General features: G+C 35.2%; 1 protein-coding gene across 13 annotated transcripts in view; it reads right to left on the reverse strand.

Annotated features, from left to right (window-relative positions):
• Pcdh7 (protocadherin 7) overlaps positions 1 to 17540 on the reverse strand; it is a 430160-nt gene that overhangs the window by 174602 nt on the left and 238018 nt on the right. For 3 of the 13 annotated variants that reach the window (XM_017599291.3, XM_063273351.1, XM_063273349.1), the window contains one exon: positions 15932 to 16027. The exons of the other annotated variants lie outside the window; for them this stretch is intronic. In XM_017599291.3, the coding sequence (XP_017454780.1) occupies positions 15939 to 16027 (89 nt within the window). In that variant the 3' untranslated portion in view covers positions 15932 to 15938. The remainder of the gene's footprint in view (positions 1 to 15931; positions 16028 to 17540) is intronic. 13 annotated transcript variants of the gene reach the window in all.

Raw genomic sequence — 17540 nt, forward strand, 5'->3', positions numbered from 1 at the left:
TTTACTTGAAATCATGGATTAGCAACCTACTCCCCAACCCACAGCTCTGTCTACCTCTAAGGAAGCCTGTTCCCACCCAGGAAAACCAGACAGGAGCCTAGCATGACTGTTCTTTGAGAGCCTCTACCCAGTAGCTGACTCAGACAACTGCAGAGTCCCACAGTCAAACATAGGCTGGAGCTTGGAGACTCTTATAAAGGAGTTGAGGAAAGGATTGCAGCCCAAGGGGTAAAGGAAACCCACAGGAAGACAACAGAGTCAACTCACCTGGGCCTTTGGGGAATCTCAGAGACTTAACCAACAACCAGAGCATAAATGGGCTGGACTTAGGCCCCTACACACATGTAACAACTTCAACACCCTTCAACAACTAGAGGGTGGCTATTGCTAAAGCTGTTGCCTATCTGTAGAATACATTCCCCTAACTGGGCTGCCTTATCTGGAGAGAGGAGGTGCCTAGCCCTGGAGAGACTAGTATGCTAGGGTAGGGGAACAGCTAGGGGTTAGGTGTTGATAGGCCAAATGGCGTGGGATGGGGAGAGGGACTCTGTGAGGTAGGAACCAGGAGGAAGGACAAAGATCTGGATATAAAATGAATAAATACATTAATTAGTAGAGAAAACAAAAGAGCTGTTTAATCAACAAAAAGAAAAACAGAGGAACCACAAAGACATGCATGCATAGGAAGACTTGAGGAACTAGGACTAAGTCCATGCTACCAAATAGTGTCCCTGTCAGTTTCAGGTTTCAGACTTCTATCAGAAACAATTTAAGGTGATGTTCTTGTTCACATAGAAGCCTGCTAACTAAACCTGGTATTAAACAACTGCAAAAGGAATTCAATTTCGTTGGTTTTAAGACAAATCACTTTTCTTTTTGGAAAATAAACTCATTGACAATGTGTGTGTGTAGAAGATGGTGTTTGAGTAGCATTTGGCTTCCGGACTCTTCTGTATTAGAAGAATGAGTCCGAAGAGAAGCAGGGTCTGTTCACATCCTGTCCTATGCAGAAGTCCTCTGCCCTGAGCCTGTACGGACCAGTCTTACTTCCCTCCGCCCCCTCTCCATCCATCCTTCCCTTAATGTCTTCTGTTACAGTAACTTGTCTTTTCATCCATAAAAACTTCTTTTGTTACCAAGATATTTATTTTCTCTATGCTCCTTGAATTTGTAGTAAGATTAAAAACAACACATGGCTAACAGGTTTCCATGTGCCTGGACATCAAACAGTAATTGATGTACAAGTTCCTTCCAAAGATTTTTGAAGATTAAATTTAATAAATATGTTCAAGGAAGAACAGTAGTTGCATATATAGAATAGTATTTACTTATTTGACTTGTAGGGGACACATTTTCAACAAAAATCTAAGAACTATATGTAGTAGTTAAAATTATATGGAGAATGTTCTGAGGAAAAGTTACATAAAATATGCAGTGAAATATATAGCATATATTTGAAATGCACATCGGAGGAATAAAGTATCAAAAGGAATTGGAAAATATAAGATGAGTTTTAGGGTGTATGACTCTTTACTGTACATTTTTCTCTCTAAAACTCACTGTTTACACCTACTAAAAATACCACTATTGTGTGTGTGTGTGTTTTCTGCCTATTACAGTCTGTATAGCTTTCATTCAAAGGTATAAGCTATAATTTTCAGAAGAGAGAGCAAAGTCAGGAAGATATAATATTCAAGCTCTCCGTTTAAAAGAATACTGCCAGCAGTAAGAATTGCTTGAATCACGATATGCCGGAAGTCCTATTTGTCCCAATTTGAGAAAACGTCTGCAGTAAGCTATCAAGCTCTTTTATGATTAGTTTCCAAAATACGATCTGAAATTACAATTCACACTCAGTGAAAAACCAAGAGTATAAAAATCAATTGTGTTTACGATTTTTTCCCCTTCCTTTTGTCAGGGCCAATTACTGCTTTCCCATCTTCCCATCTCGCTAGTTGTCATGTCAGCCCCAATCTTTATATGGATTGAAACTATCTTTAAAATTAAGGCAACTTTAAAGCAAATCGTGTTTATTTATATTGAATGTCTGCATTTTATTCGTATTGCCTAATTTCTATTTTATGTCTTTATTTCATTTGTTTTTGATTTTTCGAGACAGGGTTTCTTTGTGTAGTTCTGGCTGTCCTGGAACTCACTCAGTAGACCAGGCTGGCCTCAAACTCAGAGATCTACCTATCTCCTTCTCCAGTTCTGGAATTAAAGGTTTGTGCCACCATGCCTGCTTTCATTGTTTAACTCTTTAAATATTAGTACATAGCAAGAAATCCTTAAACTGTGATAGGACACTTAGAGCTTTAGCTCAATTCCAGATTTTTGCACTGTGGAAGTAGAGGCAAAGAGTCTATTGTATCCTCTAATTCATTTCCTAAGAAGGGTATAAGTGGAAATCCCTCATTTTTATTTTGGTGCTCTGCTCACTGAGTAAGATTCGCTCACAAGAATAATAGGATTTTGTCCTTGAAAATAGTTTTGATATTTAAATTTTCATTTCCTCTTTAACAGTACTTAGATGCATTTTTTTCAAGGTAACTTTTCTTCCTGCCTAACAAAATTGTAACAGAGTCAACTCCTAAGCTGTTGTGCCCACGTGGATGAATTATGCAAAACAGTAGTCAACTAACAACTCTGAGACGGAGCCACTCACCTAATGGTGATGAGTCTCTACATGTTTGTCTAGTTCTAACTTCTCTTATATTTGGAAACAAATAAAAAAAAATGCTTGCTTACTCAATCCATGTACCATTCCCTTCAACAAAGCACAAACAAAAGAAAATATCTTAAATGCATTTCTATTTATTCCTACCCAAATGTTCCTAAACTTTCCTTTTTTTTCATAAAAAAACTACTACTCCACATTTCAGAGGCAACACATTAAATCTTCAATGGAACACTTCATGGGTATCAAATCCAGCCCACAGAACAATGAAAATTATCCTTGATGAGTAATAAGATAAATCAAAGGAATGTGTTCTATCCTGAACACTTTTATGGAAGGTGAAAGTGTAGCATTCTTTTTCATTTACTGGAGACATTTAAGTCTGTAGGCCTCTAAGTTTGAAGACTGGAATGTAATTTAGGTAGCAATTATGACAGCGTACCTCTTGCTTTGCAAGAATATAAGCTGATTGTAGAAATAGGTTTTACAATTATCTATAGAGTGTCTCTCATCTCTTAGGTCTAGACAGTCGCAGTCAGTGATCCACATTGAAAATCCTTTGATTTAAACAGCTACGGTTTGGGAAGTCTGATGAGTTATAATGTGAGTGGTCAGAAATAGCAGACTGTGTTTAATGAGGGCCAGTTAGCTACCTAAATCATATTGTATATGTTGAAGATTAATTAGCCTGAAAAATCCAAGGACAGGAAACATTTTTCAGCTAGAGAAATACTTTTAGATGAGAATGGCCATCCTAACCAGAGAGAGAAAGTAATTTATCTGTAATAATTTGACCAGGAATACTTTTGAATTTAGGAAAACTTTCCTTCTCTTGGCTTTGCATTCTTTTCCATCTCTTTCTTTCTTCTTCCCACGCCTCTGTCAGTGTTTTAACCCTTGCTTATCCAAGCTAGGTACTCTACTACTAAATCTGTATCCCAATACATTCCTTCCCTTTGATCCCCTTTATGAATGTTCTACTTTAACTTCTTCAGAATGATAGTCTTTCTAGCCAGCAATTGTCTTGAGAGTTAATGGCTTAGGATTCTGTGAACAAGTAATTTTGCATTTCTCTGTAATGTCTGAAGAGAACAGTTTTAGAAAAAAGTAGAGGCCTGAAGAGTATTTTAATACTCTGTCCAAATAAACATAAAGCATTTTTGTAATATTAATGATTTACTGTGATTTGCAAGAATGTTAAAGAATTAAATTCATGTACATAATTAGCTATTAACTTAAAATATAGCCTATAATTATGGTTGTGAAAATAAAGATTATTTAATTAATATATTTGCATGATTTGATTGATATGAAACTAATTCATCTCCCAGTTTTGCATTAGAATTGACAGATATAAATATAAATACACACTGAAGAAAATACTTATATTTTATATTACATAAACATATATTGCACAATAAAATGAAATTGATTATATTTTAAAGACTACTGATAAATATGCAAGAAATATTTAAAAATAACATTTGATATAAAACAACTAAAATGAACAGCTGCTGAACTGAAAGTAATAGGATGTGAACTAATTAATATAGTTACATATCTTACAGGTTCAAAAGGAGGATCCAAGCCTTTGTAGGAAAAAATATAGCATAAATATGAATTATAGTTAAATAAACACTCAAGCATAATAATTGCCACAATCAATCAAAATGCAAAGCTGTGGAAGCCAGTCCCAACTGACGGAACTACAAAACAGCTCCTGCTGAAGCCTCAGGGAATATTCAAGAAGAGGAGGCAGAAAGGTTGCAAGATCCAGTGGATCCGAGAACTTGTTGCAAGAGTTTTTATACCACCAGATTCCAAAACAAATACGAAACTCAGAAACTCTAAGCCAAATACATAGATATAATCAATAATTGTATTAGTTTTAATGAAGTAAATTCATGCACCAAACATGATTAGTTAACAGTAGCTTACTTTGTGGTCCATGAGGGTATGAGTAGTCCCTCAGGACTTGCTTAATGAATGTCCTTTCTGCTCTTGCCCTGAGACTGGTTGCTATGTTCCTGTCCTACCAGGTATAGACACATGACAGAATTGTGGGACAAGGAGTGGCTTGGCTTATTTGAATTGTGGTTGTATCATCATGTGCTCTACAATTGGTCAAGCTCTAGCCAATTCCCCCAAAGTTCAGACAAACTGAGAAAAAAATGCAAAATAAACATTAATATGAGTTCAAGACTGTTGCTAAAGTCTTAGATGTAAATATAATTCACAAATATAAAATGTTTATCAGATTTTCTTTCAATTTTCAATAAGGAAGAAAAAGAGATTGAGTACCTGCCATGTAGACACAGATATACAAATATACCCATTGCAGCTTTTTGTGTAATCTGCAGGTCAAATATTTAGTGGTGACAAAGGTTGATTACTTTGAGAAAGCCTCACTAATAAGATTTGTAAAACAGATTTTTTCCCTTCTAGAAGTTTAAGTCCTTTGAGATTTAAGTTGCCAATGTTCCACGGTGCTTTTGTAAGCCTATTTAAATAATTTAATTAAGATAATAATACTGAAACTCATTACTTTAAAAGAGGATTGTCAGTAACACAGTATTTTATGAGTGTTCCCATGTAAGAAATGGGACACAACTGTATTAATTATGAAAGAGAATATCTGTTGAAAAAAGAGAAATTTGGATACTTGTGGATCAACAAATGCTCAATGTCAAGATATATGTAAAAATGTTCAGAAATAGTTTTGTATTACTTTTTTCTTAGGTGTCATGACTCATTCAAGTTGATCATTTAAATAACTCAACTTTAATATTTTTAATTCTATATTCAAATAAAAGGCAAATAAGTTTATTGTGCTTTTACTATTAAATTATTTTAAGTTTTTAAAAAGTAGTATTTTATGTCTCATCTTTGTCCTAATTGTAGTTTCTACATAAAATAAAATTATACAGTTAAATTGAGCTTCCCACGAATAGTACAAAGTTTGACTTGCATTAATAATGCCTAACAAAATTTTGCAGTAGAAAAAAAAAGTTGGAAAGTAACAGATACATTTTGATTAACTGATATGTGAGAGATTACGTTAATATTTTCTCTTAATTTAAAGTCTCAAGTTTACATTTTTTTGTGCCTCTATATCAAAAATTTAAAGACCGCATATCTTCTACTCTTCTTTCATCTTATTTTATATCAATAAACAATCATATATGATGTCACGATTAGCATGGTATTTAACATGAGTACATTCTACAATTATTTACCCAAATACCTTCATAATTCATGAATTTATAAACTTTATTTTGAATATAAAATTTCTATTGCATCCAACCCCTATCCCCTTTCTACTTAGAAGCAAGATATCTAAGATGTACTTGGGGACTACTTTTTTTTGGTAATTAATGGACTATATGCCTTTTTTGTATTTCATATCACTTCAATAATGTGTGTATGAATTATCAGAAGCTTAATATGGGTTATTCTTTATTCCATACTTTTATTAATCATTCCATTCATTTACATCTCAAATGATATCCCACTTCCTGGTTACCCCTTCACAAAATCCCCACCCCACATGCACCCTGTTCCCTCTCCCTCTATGAGGGTGCTACCCTACCCACCACTCCAGCATCCCCCTTCATTGGAACACCAAACCTCTACAGGACCAAGTGCCTCCCCTCCCACTGCTATCAAGCAAGGCCATCCTCTGCTACAAGTGTATCTGGAGCCATGGATCCCTCCCTGCTTTAAGGCAGGGAATAGATCGCTGAGTGGTTTGATTATATATCAACACTGAATACAAGGAAATTCAGGCCAAACACTTTGATTTCCCATGAAATTATTCAACCACCACGTCTTTGATCTTTCAATTTCCCCTTTCATTTTGAAGTCATGTTAAATAAATGGTGGGTCTCAACTATTTATTCAAAGATCAGAGACAAATAGACAATAACAACTTACTAATATCAGGGAATACACAAAATAATGCTGGCGCCAATTTATGATAAAATGCAAGATAACCTTCACTTGCATTTTCACTTGAGATTTACAGTCAACAAAATAAACCCAAAGAGTCATTATCATAAGAACAAAAATGATCAATGCACACTGACAATTGAATGCCGTCAGTTTCCTGGGATAGATTAGTTTATACATGACAGGGTATATTTTACACAGCTGCTGGGATGGTGCTTCTGCATGCCTTGCTCACGGGAGTTAAGTCTTCTACCAGTTGGTGAGTGTTGATTGGGTTTCTCTTCCCAAGAACATTCAGCAAAATCTAAGGTATAATTTTATTTCTACCTCTTAAAAAAGTAGAAACTTTTTATGCAACTCTTATGACAACATAATTTTCAATCCTGACAGTAAGATTCAGGGAAACTCAAAAAAATTAATCATTTTGGTGAGCAATGATGATGTAGATATTATATATTTCCTTAGCACATGCCACTTTGAAATCCCATGGGTATTTATAATAAACCCTAGAAAGGACATCATTTCAGTAAAATGCTCCTTTAATTTATGACTAAATTTCAAAAACAGTTTCTCATTTGAAATCTCATAAATAAACTTTAATTGTAAGTAAGAGCTAAATGCATATCAACTTATAACCCAGTGCTAGTATGTGTTACACATGACTCAGTGCTTCAGTTTGGAACCACCTTGTTTGGATAATCTACCGCTTTGAGATTCATGCAATAAATTCAAGAAAATGCCTTCTTTTATTACCACAAAAGGTCACACAGTCTTGAAGTTGCTCTTTAAACTGTACTCTCCCAGTGTTTTATATGCACTACCATTAAATGTAGAAGGAAATATATTATGTATAACACATACCTTATTGTTATTACTTATGCTATTTTGGTGTTTTATCACTTAATAAATTTATTATTTTAATTATTCTTTACTAATGAATGACTTTGAATTCTATTCATTCTAATCTGAACTTCAAAAATGGTTATTTGTATAAAAATATAGGATTTACTTTTTCTTAGGTTAGCAATGATTTTAAAAATCTCTAAAAATGCATTATAACCCTTAATATATTATGTTGTTCAAAAATTGAAATTTCACTTAGAAACCATTTCACAACCCATGATCAACAAATTTATTCTGTCAAAATATTGCCAACAATAGAAAAGTATAATTTATGATAAAAACACTATACTCTTTCCAAAACTGTAATGGGCTCATTAGAGACAATATTGTAAAACATATACTTTTTATTTTCTGAGGTTCCTTTTAAAATCTGTAAATGTGGACAAACACACATGGGTGTTTTCCATGGTATTCTGTTGTATTAGCATGAGTCAGTCAATCTTCGAAGGCAGTTCACAGATACATTTGACATGTAGTTGATGTGATGTATGGACAGACAACACTGAATAACTATAACTCTGCTATCTATTTTAATCCAATTTACTATACAAGACACCTTGGCCTTTCCTTCCATCCGGAGACCTCCTAATTTTCTATGCTAGCACTTCACCTGCTTGCCTTATCCTGCAGTCTATCCAATAGCATTAAACAAGCTGCATTAAAATCATGGTGGCTTCTTTATTCAAGCAGGTGCCACTTGTTCTGCTCTGCTTTATTCTGCCTTCTCCTCTCTGTCCTCCCACACAAAAAGACTACCTTCCTCAGTTTCTGAGAGATAACCAGAATTTTAATTTTTAAGTGACTCAAAACATATCCTGATTATTTGAGCCCCACTTCTTTCTCTCACTCTTCCCAAAGCCAACACATTTGAATGCCTTCCCCTAACCTAGAATTATCCCCCTCAGTGTGCAGAAAGAGCTTAAATTCACTTTGGTTTTCATTTATATGAAAAAGTAAAATTTCAGTGTGCTAGAAAAAGACACCTTATAGAAAATATCTTATTATACGTGAAACAGGCAAAGCCCATTTAACTCATATATTTAAAGATATATCTAATACAAACTTTTTTTATTGGATAGCCAATTAGAAAATAATAAAATGTCGTTGGAGTCATTATTGGAAAAATGTAACGTAAACAACTCAGAAATCTATTGCACTTCCCACCCTCCTCTTTGACTATAAATATAAAAATGGATTGAACTTCCTTGTCTTTTTTGTTGAATTTTCTTAGTATACCAAGCTTTCTTCATTTCTTTGTTCCTATGATTTTTTTTTACATTTTTTTCATTACTTCAACTCGCTGGCTTTCCAGATAGTCTATTCAAGGAGGACAGCAAAGCATTAAAACCCTGAACAATGTGTGATCCTCTCAGCTAAGGCTCTCTCTCCGCCATCCCCTTCAATTAACTGATATCCCACTACAATCAGCAAATGCATCTGTGCTAACAGTTTTCTTTACGAGATGTTCTGTTTGTTTGGTTGAAGTCTGCTGTGTTGATTAGAGGGACAGACAAGCACAAATAATGATGGCTATGTCTGCTTAATGTTTATTTGGGAATCTTCAGTAACTGTCTCCGTTTTGTTTGTTATAAACTCAAAGAGAAGGGTACTGCATTCCAATGTGTCTAGAGGTGAAGAGGGGTGGTGACAAGCTCTTCTTAGGCAGATCGTAATTCTAGGTTGAGCTACTTTCTTTTTCCTTTACAGGTTTCTCATCTATAAAAGCAGTTGTACATAGATTACAAAGAATTTTTGTTTTTCTCAAACTTTGTAAAGAGCCAACCAGCCTCCAGTTTCTTCCAGAAAACCAGCAGGTCATGCAACCCAGTGGTGTTTTGTTTCTCGTGTACAAAAAATGTTTATCTGCTTTCTTATTTCTTCCTGCTGACTCGAGATATGCAGTGCATTCATGTAAAAGAAAGCTTCAGCAGAAAAGTAGAATCTTCACTTTCAGTATCCTACTGCAGGGTATTCATCCCAACAATGCAGGGCATTCGCTAACTCTTCTTTCACTGGTTAATGACTGCAAAATCTTAGTGTCTGCCTCCCTCCGTCCCTCCTTCCCTTCTTTCCTTTATTCTTTCCTTCCTTCTCTTCTCCTCCTTCTCTCTGTCTCTCTGTCTCTCTGTCTCTCTGTCTCTCTGTCTCTCTCTCTCTCTCTCTCTCTCTCTCTCTCGGGTTTTGTTTATTCTTACCTTGTTTTAAAGACACGATTACTGTACATAGCCCTGGCTGTCTTGGAAAATCTCCTTTAGAACAGGATGACCTTGAACTCAGAGATCCACCTGATAATGCCCCCTGAGTGCTTGAATTAAAGTATAGACCATCAACACTAGACTATGAATCAGTTTTCAACGAGCATTTCTAAGAGCAAGTGGTACATTTTATATTTACATGGAGAGACATTCCCTTGTGTTATCCTGCAATTTGTTCCTAGAGCAAAGAGTCACACTTTGAGGTCACTCATCTACCGCTATTAAAGTTCTACACATATCCTGGTGGCACTGCTCTCTTCCTAAAACATTTAATTAGGGCTCAAATATTTTTAAGCAGAAAATACACACACACACACACACACACACACACACACACACACACACACACACACATCTAATGCACGATTGGATGTCCATTAACCAAAACCTATTTCACTCTGTTCAAAAGAATGGGCTTTATAGTGCAGACATGCAGTTGTTTCCTCCAGTGAGTGTTAATCATCTTCAGCTAGTCAATACCCCTGTCAAAAGGACCAATCCTCAGAATTCTTATTTGCTATAAGCCAAATTAAAAAGATTTACTGGAAAATTTATTTACTTAGGAAAAGTAGTTTGTATTCCCAGAATTCTTTGCTCTCTGTGCAGTTGCTACATCCCTCCACAGGCTTTTGTTAGGCATACCAAAATTATGGGGTTCTGAAACAGAAACTTCTATTTCTTCTTTCCTTTTCTCTTCTGTCTCTTTATTTCTGCATTCATCCAGGGCCTAAGCATTCTTTCTCTGGCACTTGAATGTTGTTTTTCTTTCTTTCTTAAAACCCTCGTCATTGACATGTGACTCTTGTCTGCCATGTGGCTGTTTATAAACGGCACGATGATTTTCTCTGTACCTCTCTCCATCTTTCTTCTCTAGCAGCTACTGGGATTTACAGCTTGCTCGCCCTGAGGTTTTTCTTTTGAATGCTAATAAAACTATCCTCTAGATTTTTTTCTTTATTAAATTTTTATACTAAGAACCCCAAAACTGGACTCTGATTTCCCTGTTAACATATGGCACCCCAGGAGAGTCTCTCTTCAATGACTGGTAACACACACATCTAAATACAAACATACACATATATGAATGCATGTTTATGCACATTCATGCACACACACATCCAAGAGGAAAATGCAACAGTTTTTAATTATAGGGATGAATGTATTTCTTTTTTCAGAACTGTTTTGAAAATTTATTAAGCAAATCAGTGACAAAGGGAGGTAATTATTTTCATGATTATAATATTCCACATCACAGAGCAAAAACAAGGTTTAGAATCCTTCTCAAGGATACAGTTTTAGAGAGAAAAGTAAAATGCTTTGTCTCACTGACAGTTGTTCTTAACTAGCTTAGCCTCTCCATTTTACAGAGGACAAATCATACTTCTGTCAGTTTATTGGCAAAGCTAAAGAAAAATACCAATTTCTAAACTTCCTAGACTTCAGTATGTTATCAAAAGCAGAAATAGTATTAAAAGGATTGTTGTCCAAGAGATTTAGAAGTATGCAGTGGGTGATTTGAATTCAAAGGGAATTTGAAAAGGTGATTAATCATTAGCACCCTTGGTCCATATTGCTCTCTGTGATACTAAGTGGAAGATATTAAATGCATTGTACATGGCATTTACCTACAATAGAAGTGAGAGACAGAGCAGACAGAGGTTTCTTGTTTTAAAATTTACCTAAGAATCTTTTATTGAATGTGATACCTAAAGGGTAATGCCTTGAGATCTGAATAGCAAAAATTGTAGGGGACATGCATATATTCATGCAACTTAGCAAATGACAGTTTGTATTACAGCAAAAAAAAGAATTTATGTAGGCACTGGAGCTTTTGAGAAAATTAAGTCAAGCACTGAAATTACCACGTGGAAAAGTTTCATTAAGATGATATAGGTTTACAATATATAAAGCACATTTGAAAATGAAAAGTCCTGAGCAGGGTCAGGGCAAAGGCATGTGGCATGAAAACTGTGCTCTGCCAGCAAATTAATTAAATTTCACAGCTCCAGAAAGACCATATATTCTGTGTCGGCACTCACTGAGAGTTAGATGTGCAGGGCCTCTGAGAGTGTGTTGTAATCTGCTCATAAATAGAACTCACCAAGGGACATTGACAGCAATTTGGCATTAAGCAAGAGTGTGCATAAGTGAAGAATTTACTTTGTGGTAGGTTTTATTAGCACAGCTCTGACAGCACATGCCTTACTCGTCTTTTTATTCTTGTTTTGCTCTAGTTTGACCTCTGTGAAACTTACTGTTACAGATGAGCTCATATTATCAGTTAAGTCAATAATGTGAATCTTTTCTTTTTCTCTACTGATATTATTATCAACTTAACAATATTATTTTTTCAGTGCTGAATTTGCTTTTATTTTGGTAAAGCTTCACCATAATAAAACTAAGGTCTTCCAAAACTGCTTTTTGTTTCTAAAGTTAAATCTATTTTATAACTGTATTTATTCTATTTATATATTGCCGACAGTCAAGACCCACATACTTATGTAAAAATTTGTCAAAAGTCTTGAATCGTTTTGAATTCTGTTTCCTTTTCAAGCCTAAAGAGACATCATTGTAATTTCTATACTCTTCAAGTAGATTAAATATGAGTACATAAAGGAGTAACCCGTCATGAACTTCTTGTTTTACAAAAAAAGTGTTCTGATACAAAGGGGAAATTTTTAACAACCAGAACAGGAAAAGAATTTGCAACCAAGTAATGGAAAAATTTAAATGGCTGAGCAATAAACCAGAAAAGACTATCCAGAGATACATAAACATTTAGATGTGTTGACACAGTATCATCAGTTTAATTTAAATCTGAAAAAAAAAACCTTTCATTGGAAAAAGAAGTAGCATTTAGCTCCCTCCCACCAAGGAAATACTGATAAACAGGGGCAAGTTAAAGGAAAGAAATTTTCGGTTCAACTGTACTGAGGGGTGGGGTGGGAGAAGAGACGGAGAGAGGGAAGGAAGAAGGGAGGGAGAAAGAAAGTGGAGAACAAAATTATACCAGAGTGAGCCTTCTTTACATTTTGTGTCACAGAGATTCCTCATGCACTCAGGTGAAAGCCTTCTAGATGGATATGGTGCATGCATGCATTCTCTAACACTGCATTTGTCGACCATTGATCTAGCTCTTCACTTTTAAAATTCTGGGAGTAATAAAACAAAAACAAAAGATCATGTATTCCATGCACGAGTCAGTCCACATTAAAAAAAAGGCTCAACCCAAGCTGTACATCTCTAGATATGAACTGATCAACTCATTCATTTTGGACTTCTTGGTCAGGTGGAATATTTTGACATGGGCATTACTTCTCCATCAAGTCCTATTTCAACTCTGCTCTCAGGGAACTACCTTTTTCATTGAACATACATAGCTCAAAAATCAATGCATTTGGCCCTACCAATACCGAGAAGTACTGTTGCCACAAAAGGACTTATTAAAGAATATGACATACTAAAAAAATAAGAATATGATATACTTAAATTAATACATCCTAGGATGCTCAGGAATCTGTCACAGCCACATTAGCATGAAGGCTTTTCTATAGAGGAAGAGCCAATTCATAAATAAATTCATAAATAAGTAAAAAGAAATTCTTTTTCTGGTCGTGTTGATTTTCATTACACAGTGTTATTGCATATTATTTTAAAGTTTGTTCAGTATCCATTTTCCAGCAATATTTCCTTCATTTTAAAAATTACTTTAAACTTTTTAAAATCTCCCATTCTTTTTATCCAAGAAATTTTTCTCTGCTTACTTTGGTATCTGAATCTAAATTTTAGATCTATTCTCTTTCTTAAAAAGAGAATATATCTATAAGTTTACTTTTATACTGGTAACATGCATTCTATTGATTTTCACATAAATCAGGTACAATGTTTGTGATTTGTACTTTTCAAATTTATTAAACACCTTTCTTGACCTTTTTTTATTCTTAGGCTGTAAAAATGTTGGTTTCTTTTCAATTATCCTATTTAGTATATTTTGTGGAAATGAATAATCAATTAGTGTGTGAAAATCTTAAATTTTAAATTTTAAATTTAAATATGAAGGAATATATGGATCGTTCCTCTGGGAATATTATAGTAAATAACCTCAGGGATTAATAATACCCCAAAGCCACAAGCTATAAGGAATATAAAAGAAATAGTAATATATAAAAATAAAAATGGAAGCGAAGATAAAATTTCATCTTTATGTGGGGGTCAAAAATGAGTGCTCTGTAAAGATTCACTCAAATGCACACTAAAGATGCATACATCAAAAGCTATGTGCAGCTGCTCCTCTATAAATCGTGAGGTCACTGTGAGTATCTACATGGCATGGGATGCAGAAGGACCTACACAAGATCCATTTCACTCAAGACAGTACTGAGTGAGCTTTCTACATTAGGCATCAGCAGTCCTCAGGGCTCAGATCTATTATACACAGATCAACATTTTTGGAAATAATACATTGATGTAGATAAATTTGTAAGAAAATAAAGCCCAAAATTCTGACAGAGGAACCTCTAATTAGGCTGTAACTACACGTTCAAACAGGCATTGGTGAAATATTCTGTGTATGTAGCACAACTACACAAAAACCTGTGGGCATGAACAACTGACTGTGTTGAGTCAGATGTGATGGCAGGAGAATTGGTTGTATTAAACATAAAAATAAAGCCTTCTGAAGCAGTGATCATTTGATAGGAAGCTGTATGTTAATTAAAGATTAATTAAAGATTAATCACCTTGTCTGAGATTCATTGCCTTTTCAGGTTTGATGACATTTCAACTTACTTAGATACAGTAAAACAATTCTTTATTGTCTTTGAACTGCAGTTAAACATATATAAGTAAAAGCTATTTTAATACTCATCTGTTCTGAGGACTGCACACATAGTTCTCCCACACAGTCACACTTACAGGCACACTTAGTTTTGTTTAAAGACATCTGCCAACACTCTTCCTAGCCCAAAGGCAGGATTGTAGTCATATGCCTCAAAGAGCCAGAGAAAGTCACAGGACTACATGTGGAGCCTTAGGACCTCTGCAGCAAGTCCCTGCAGGAGCCAGAAAGACTGGTTCCACCAGTGGAAGGGGAAATCAAGAGGACGGAGGTTGTCCGTGGATGACTATGAATTTATGTTTTATTAGTCATGACTGCTAGACTGTGCCCTGAGGGCCCAGTTCCTTTCAAAATGTAATATTCTGAATTAAGGGTATCTTGAGATACTTGAACACACTAGTCTCTTCCATCTTCCTCAAATACCACCAGACAAATTGACAAGGCAAAAGTATTTCCAAGAGTAATTGCCATGCATTGTGTTTAACATCAGATTGGCAGTTTGGATTTAAATCCAGATATATATGAACTGGCTTACACCTAAGTTTTATAACTCAGTGATAGGCATTGCAACTAATGTATCATTTTGTACAATGCTTCTAAAATGCAAAGAAGACTAAATTCTTAATTAAAATCCACAAAAAATTTTTATTTTAAGATCACTTCTCCTATTCCTGGTCCCCCCTCCAATAGTCCTTTTCCTATCCCCCTAATCCCACTCTCCTCTTAGAGGGTGTAGTTCTCTCCTTGAGTAGCTGCCCACCTGGATCATCAAGTCTCTGTAGGGTTAGGCATTTCGTCCCACTGAAGCCAGACAAGGCAGCCCAGCTAGAAAAACATTCTCCAGCAACTTTTGGGATTGCGCCTGCTCCACTTGTTCTGGACCTTCCTGAAGTCTGAGCTGCACATCTGCTACAAATATGTTGAGAGTGAGGGGTGTTGATCTAGCCCTTGTATGCTCTTTGGTTGGTGGTTCAGTCTCTGAGAGCTCTTTCTAAGCATTGTATCAATAAGTATTTATAGAAGGCTGAAAGTGACATAGTGATAAATACAAGTTCATCTCTTTTCAATTGGTTGGATATAACACCTTTTTGAGAACTGTATCATTAATTTTTCTATATGCTACATACAAGAGGGAAAGTTCTACAGATTGGAGGAAAGACAGCAATGTGTCACATGTGGAAAATATAGAGAAACTGGGTCCTTTCTTACTTTTAAGCTCTGTGTAGTGGATAATCATGTCTTCTATGTTTGAAAGTGATAGCTAGACCAGCAGTGGAAAGCTAAGAGAGGGGCAGCTGAGGACCGCCATACCTGTTGATTAATGGAGAGGCCTTAACAGCACTCTTCTTCCATGCGTCTTGCCATGAGGAAAGGGAAGAAAGGGAAAGGTAGTGATGGCAGCAACACCTGGGGAAGGGAGATGGTGAAATATGTAAGGGGAAAATCAGCAGGTGCTGCACCACGGTGTCCATCCAGACTGTGTCAACAAAACCTTCTCCAAAGAGTAGTTTCTACTTTCTTTTCTTAAAAAATATAAATCTCAAAAATAATGGAAACAAACTAGGTTCGTCTGTTTACTTTCTTCCTTCCTTCCTCCCTTCTTTCCTTTCTATCTTTCCTTCCTTCCTTCTTTCTCTTCTTACAGGATTCACTCTGTAGTCCTGGCTATTCTGGAACTCTGTAAACTAGGCTGGCCTCAAATTCAGAAATCTGCCTGCCTCTGCCTCCAGCATATTGGGATTAAAGGCATATGCCACCATGGAGGTCTACCAAAGTCTTTTGAAGGATGACTATCACTAAACTTGCAACTGTAATTCTCCAAGGATACTGTTGGCCCACTAGACATGAGTTAAATTATCACATTTTAACTGAACAGAGTAGCTTAATGAAAGACTTTAGGACCTGAGCATAGCTTTTAAAAGAAAAGCGTAATAGGGCAAGACTAATAAGAAACCCTAACACAGTTGCTTCCAATTCTCACTGTTCTGATGCTTCCTCCTGCTGCACTATCCAGTTGCTATGTAATGACACAAACTGATCGTGCCTGCCATGTTCTCCCAAGGCTATACAACATCTCCATCAAAACGCCCTCCCTTAAATTAAAGGAAAAGGTATTTAACTTAGCAGGAGTCCACAAAATGTGAGATCCTACTTATAAAATTTGTAAAAATATTCATGTTTAATTATATATATATATGCATGCTTTTGTCATGACTGCATATGACATCTTAAACAAATAGAATTATACAAAAAATAAAAAGAAATGTTTAATAAAGAGTTGAAATATTATTTGCATTTTAGTAAGAATTATTTTAATACTAATATATGAAATAAAACCACATGTGAATTGTAAGGCCTGTTCCATGTAAGATTTTTGTATTTGGTTTTTAAAGAAGTCTTTGACTTCTTGTATTTATATTCAGATTCAAAATATTCATTTGAAGTGTTTCTTTTAAGTTGTTTATTTACAGAAATTTTAGACATTGTAGAAGTTAACTCTCATATTTAAACTTATTTATGACAGGAATGTAAAATTTAAAACTAGATATACAAATGTCCCAAGAATTAAAAAATAGCAGTTAATTTTTTTTGTATAAAAAAACCTGTTGACTCTTCACAGAAATATGTTTCTTAGTGTATTTATTACCAAAGGCTGCAGCATTGTTGAAGTTCTCTGTAAAGATAAGGATTTGTCTAGGTATGTGTTTGCATTCCTGTTTCTAAAAGTATTTTCAACTTTTAATCCCAATGTTTAGGAAAGCAGCTATCAGAAAAACCTTTGAGGTTTGGAATTTAGTAATCCTTTTCCGTCTTTCCATGATTCTGTTTAGACAATATATCTCAAAAGATTCCAGTTTCTCAACATCCTTTGGCTCTGACAAACTTCTGATTAACCTTCCTGTCTGTTTAATGGGAACCA

Source organism: Rattus norvegicus, chromosome 14, assembly GCF_036323735.1.
Source record: "Rattus norvegicus strain BN/NHsdMcwi chromosome 14, GRCr8, whole genome shotgun sequence".
Lineage (NCBI taxonomy): Eukaryota > Metazoa > Chordata > Mammalia > Rodentia > Muridae > Rattus > Rattus norvegicus.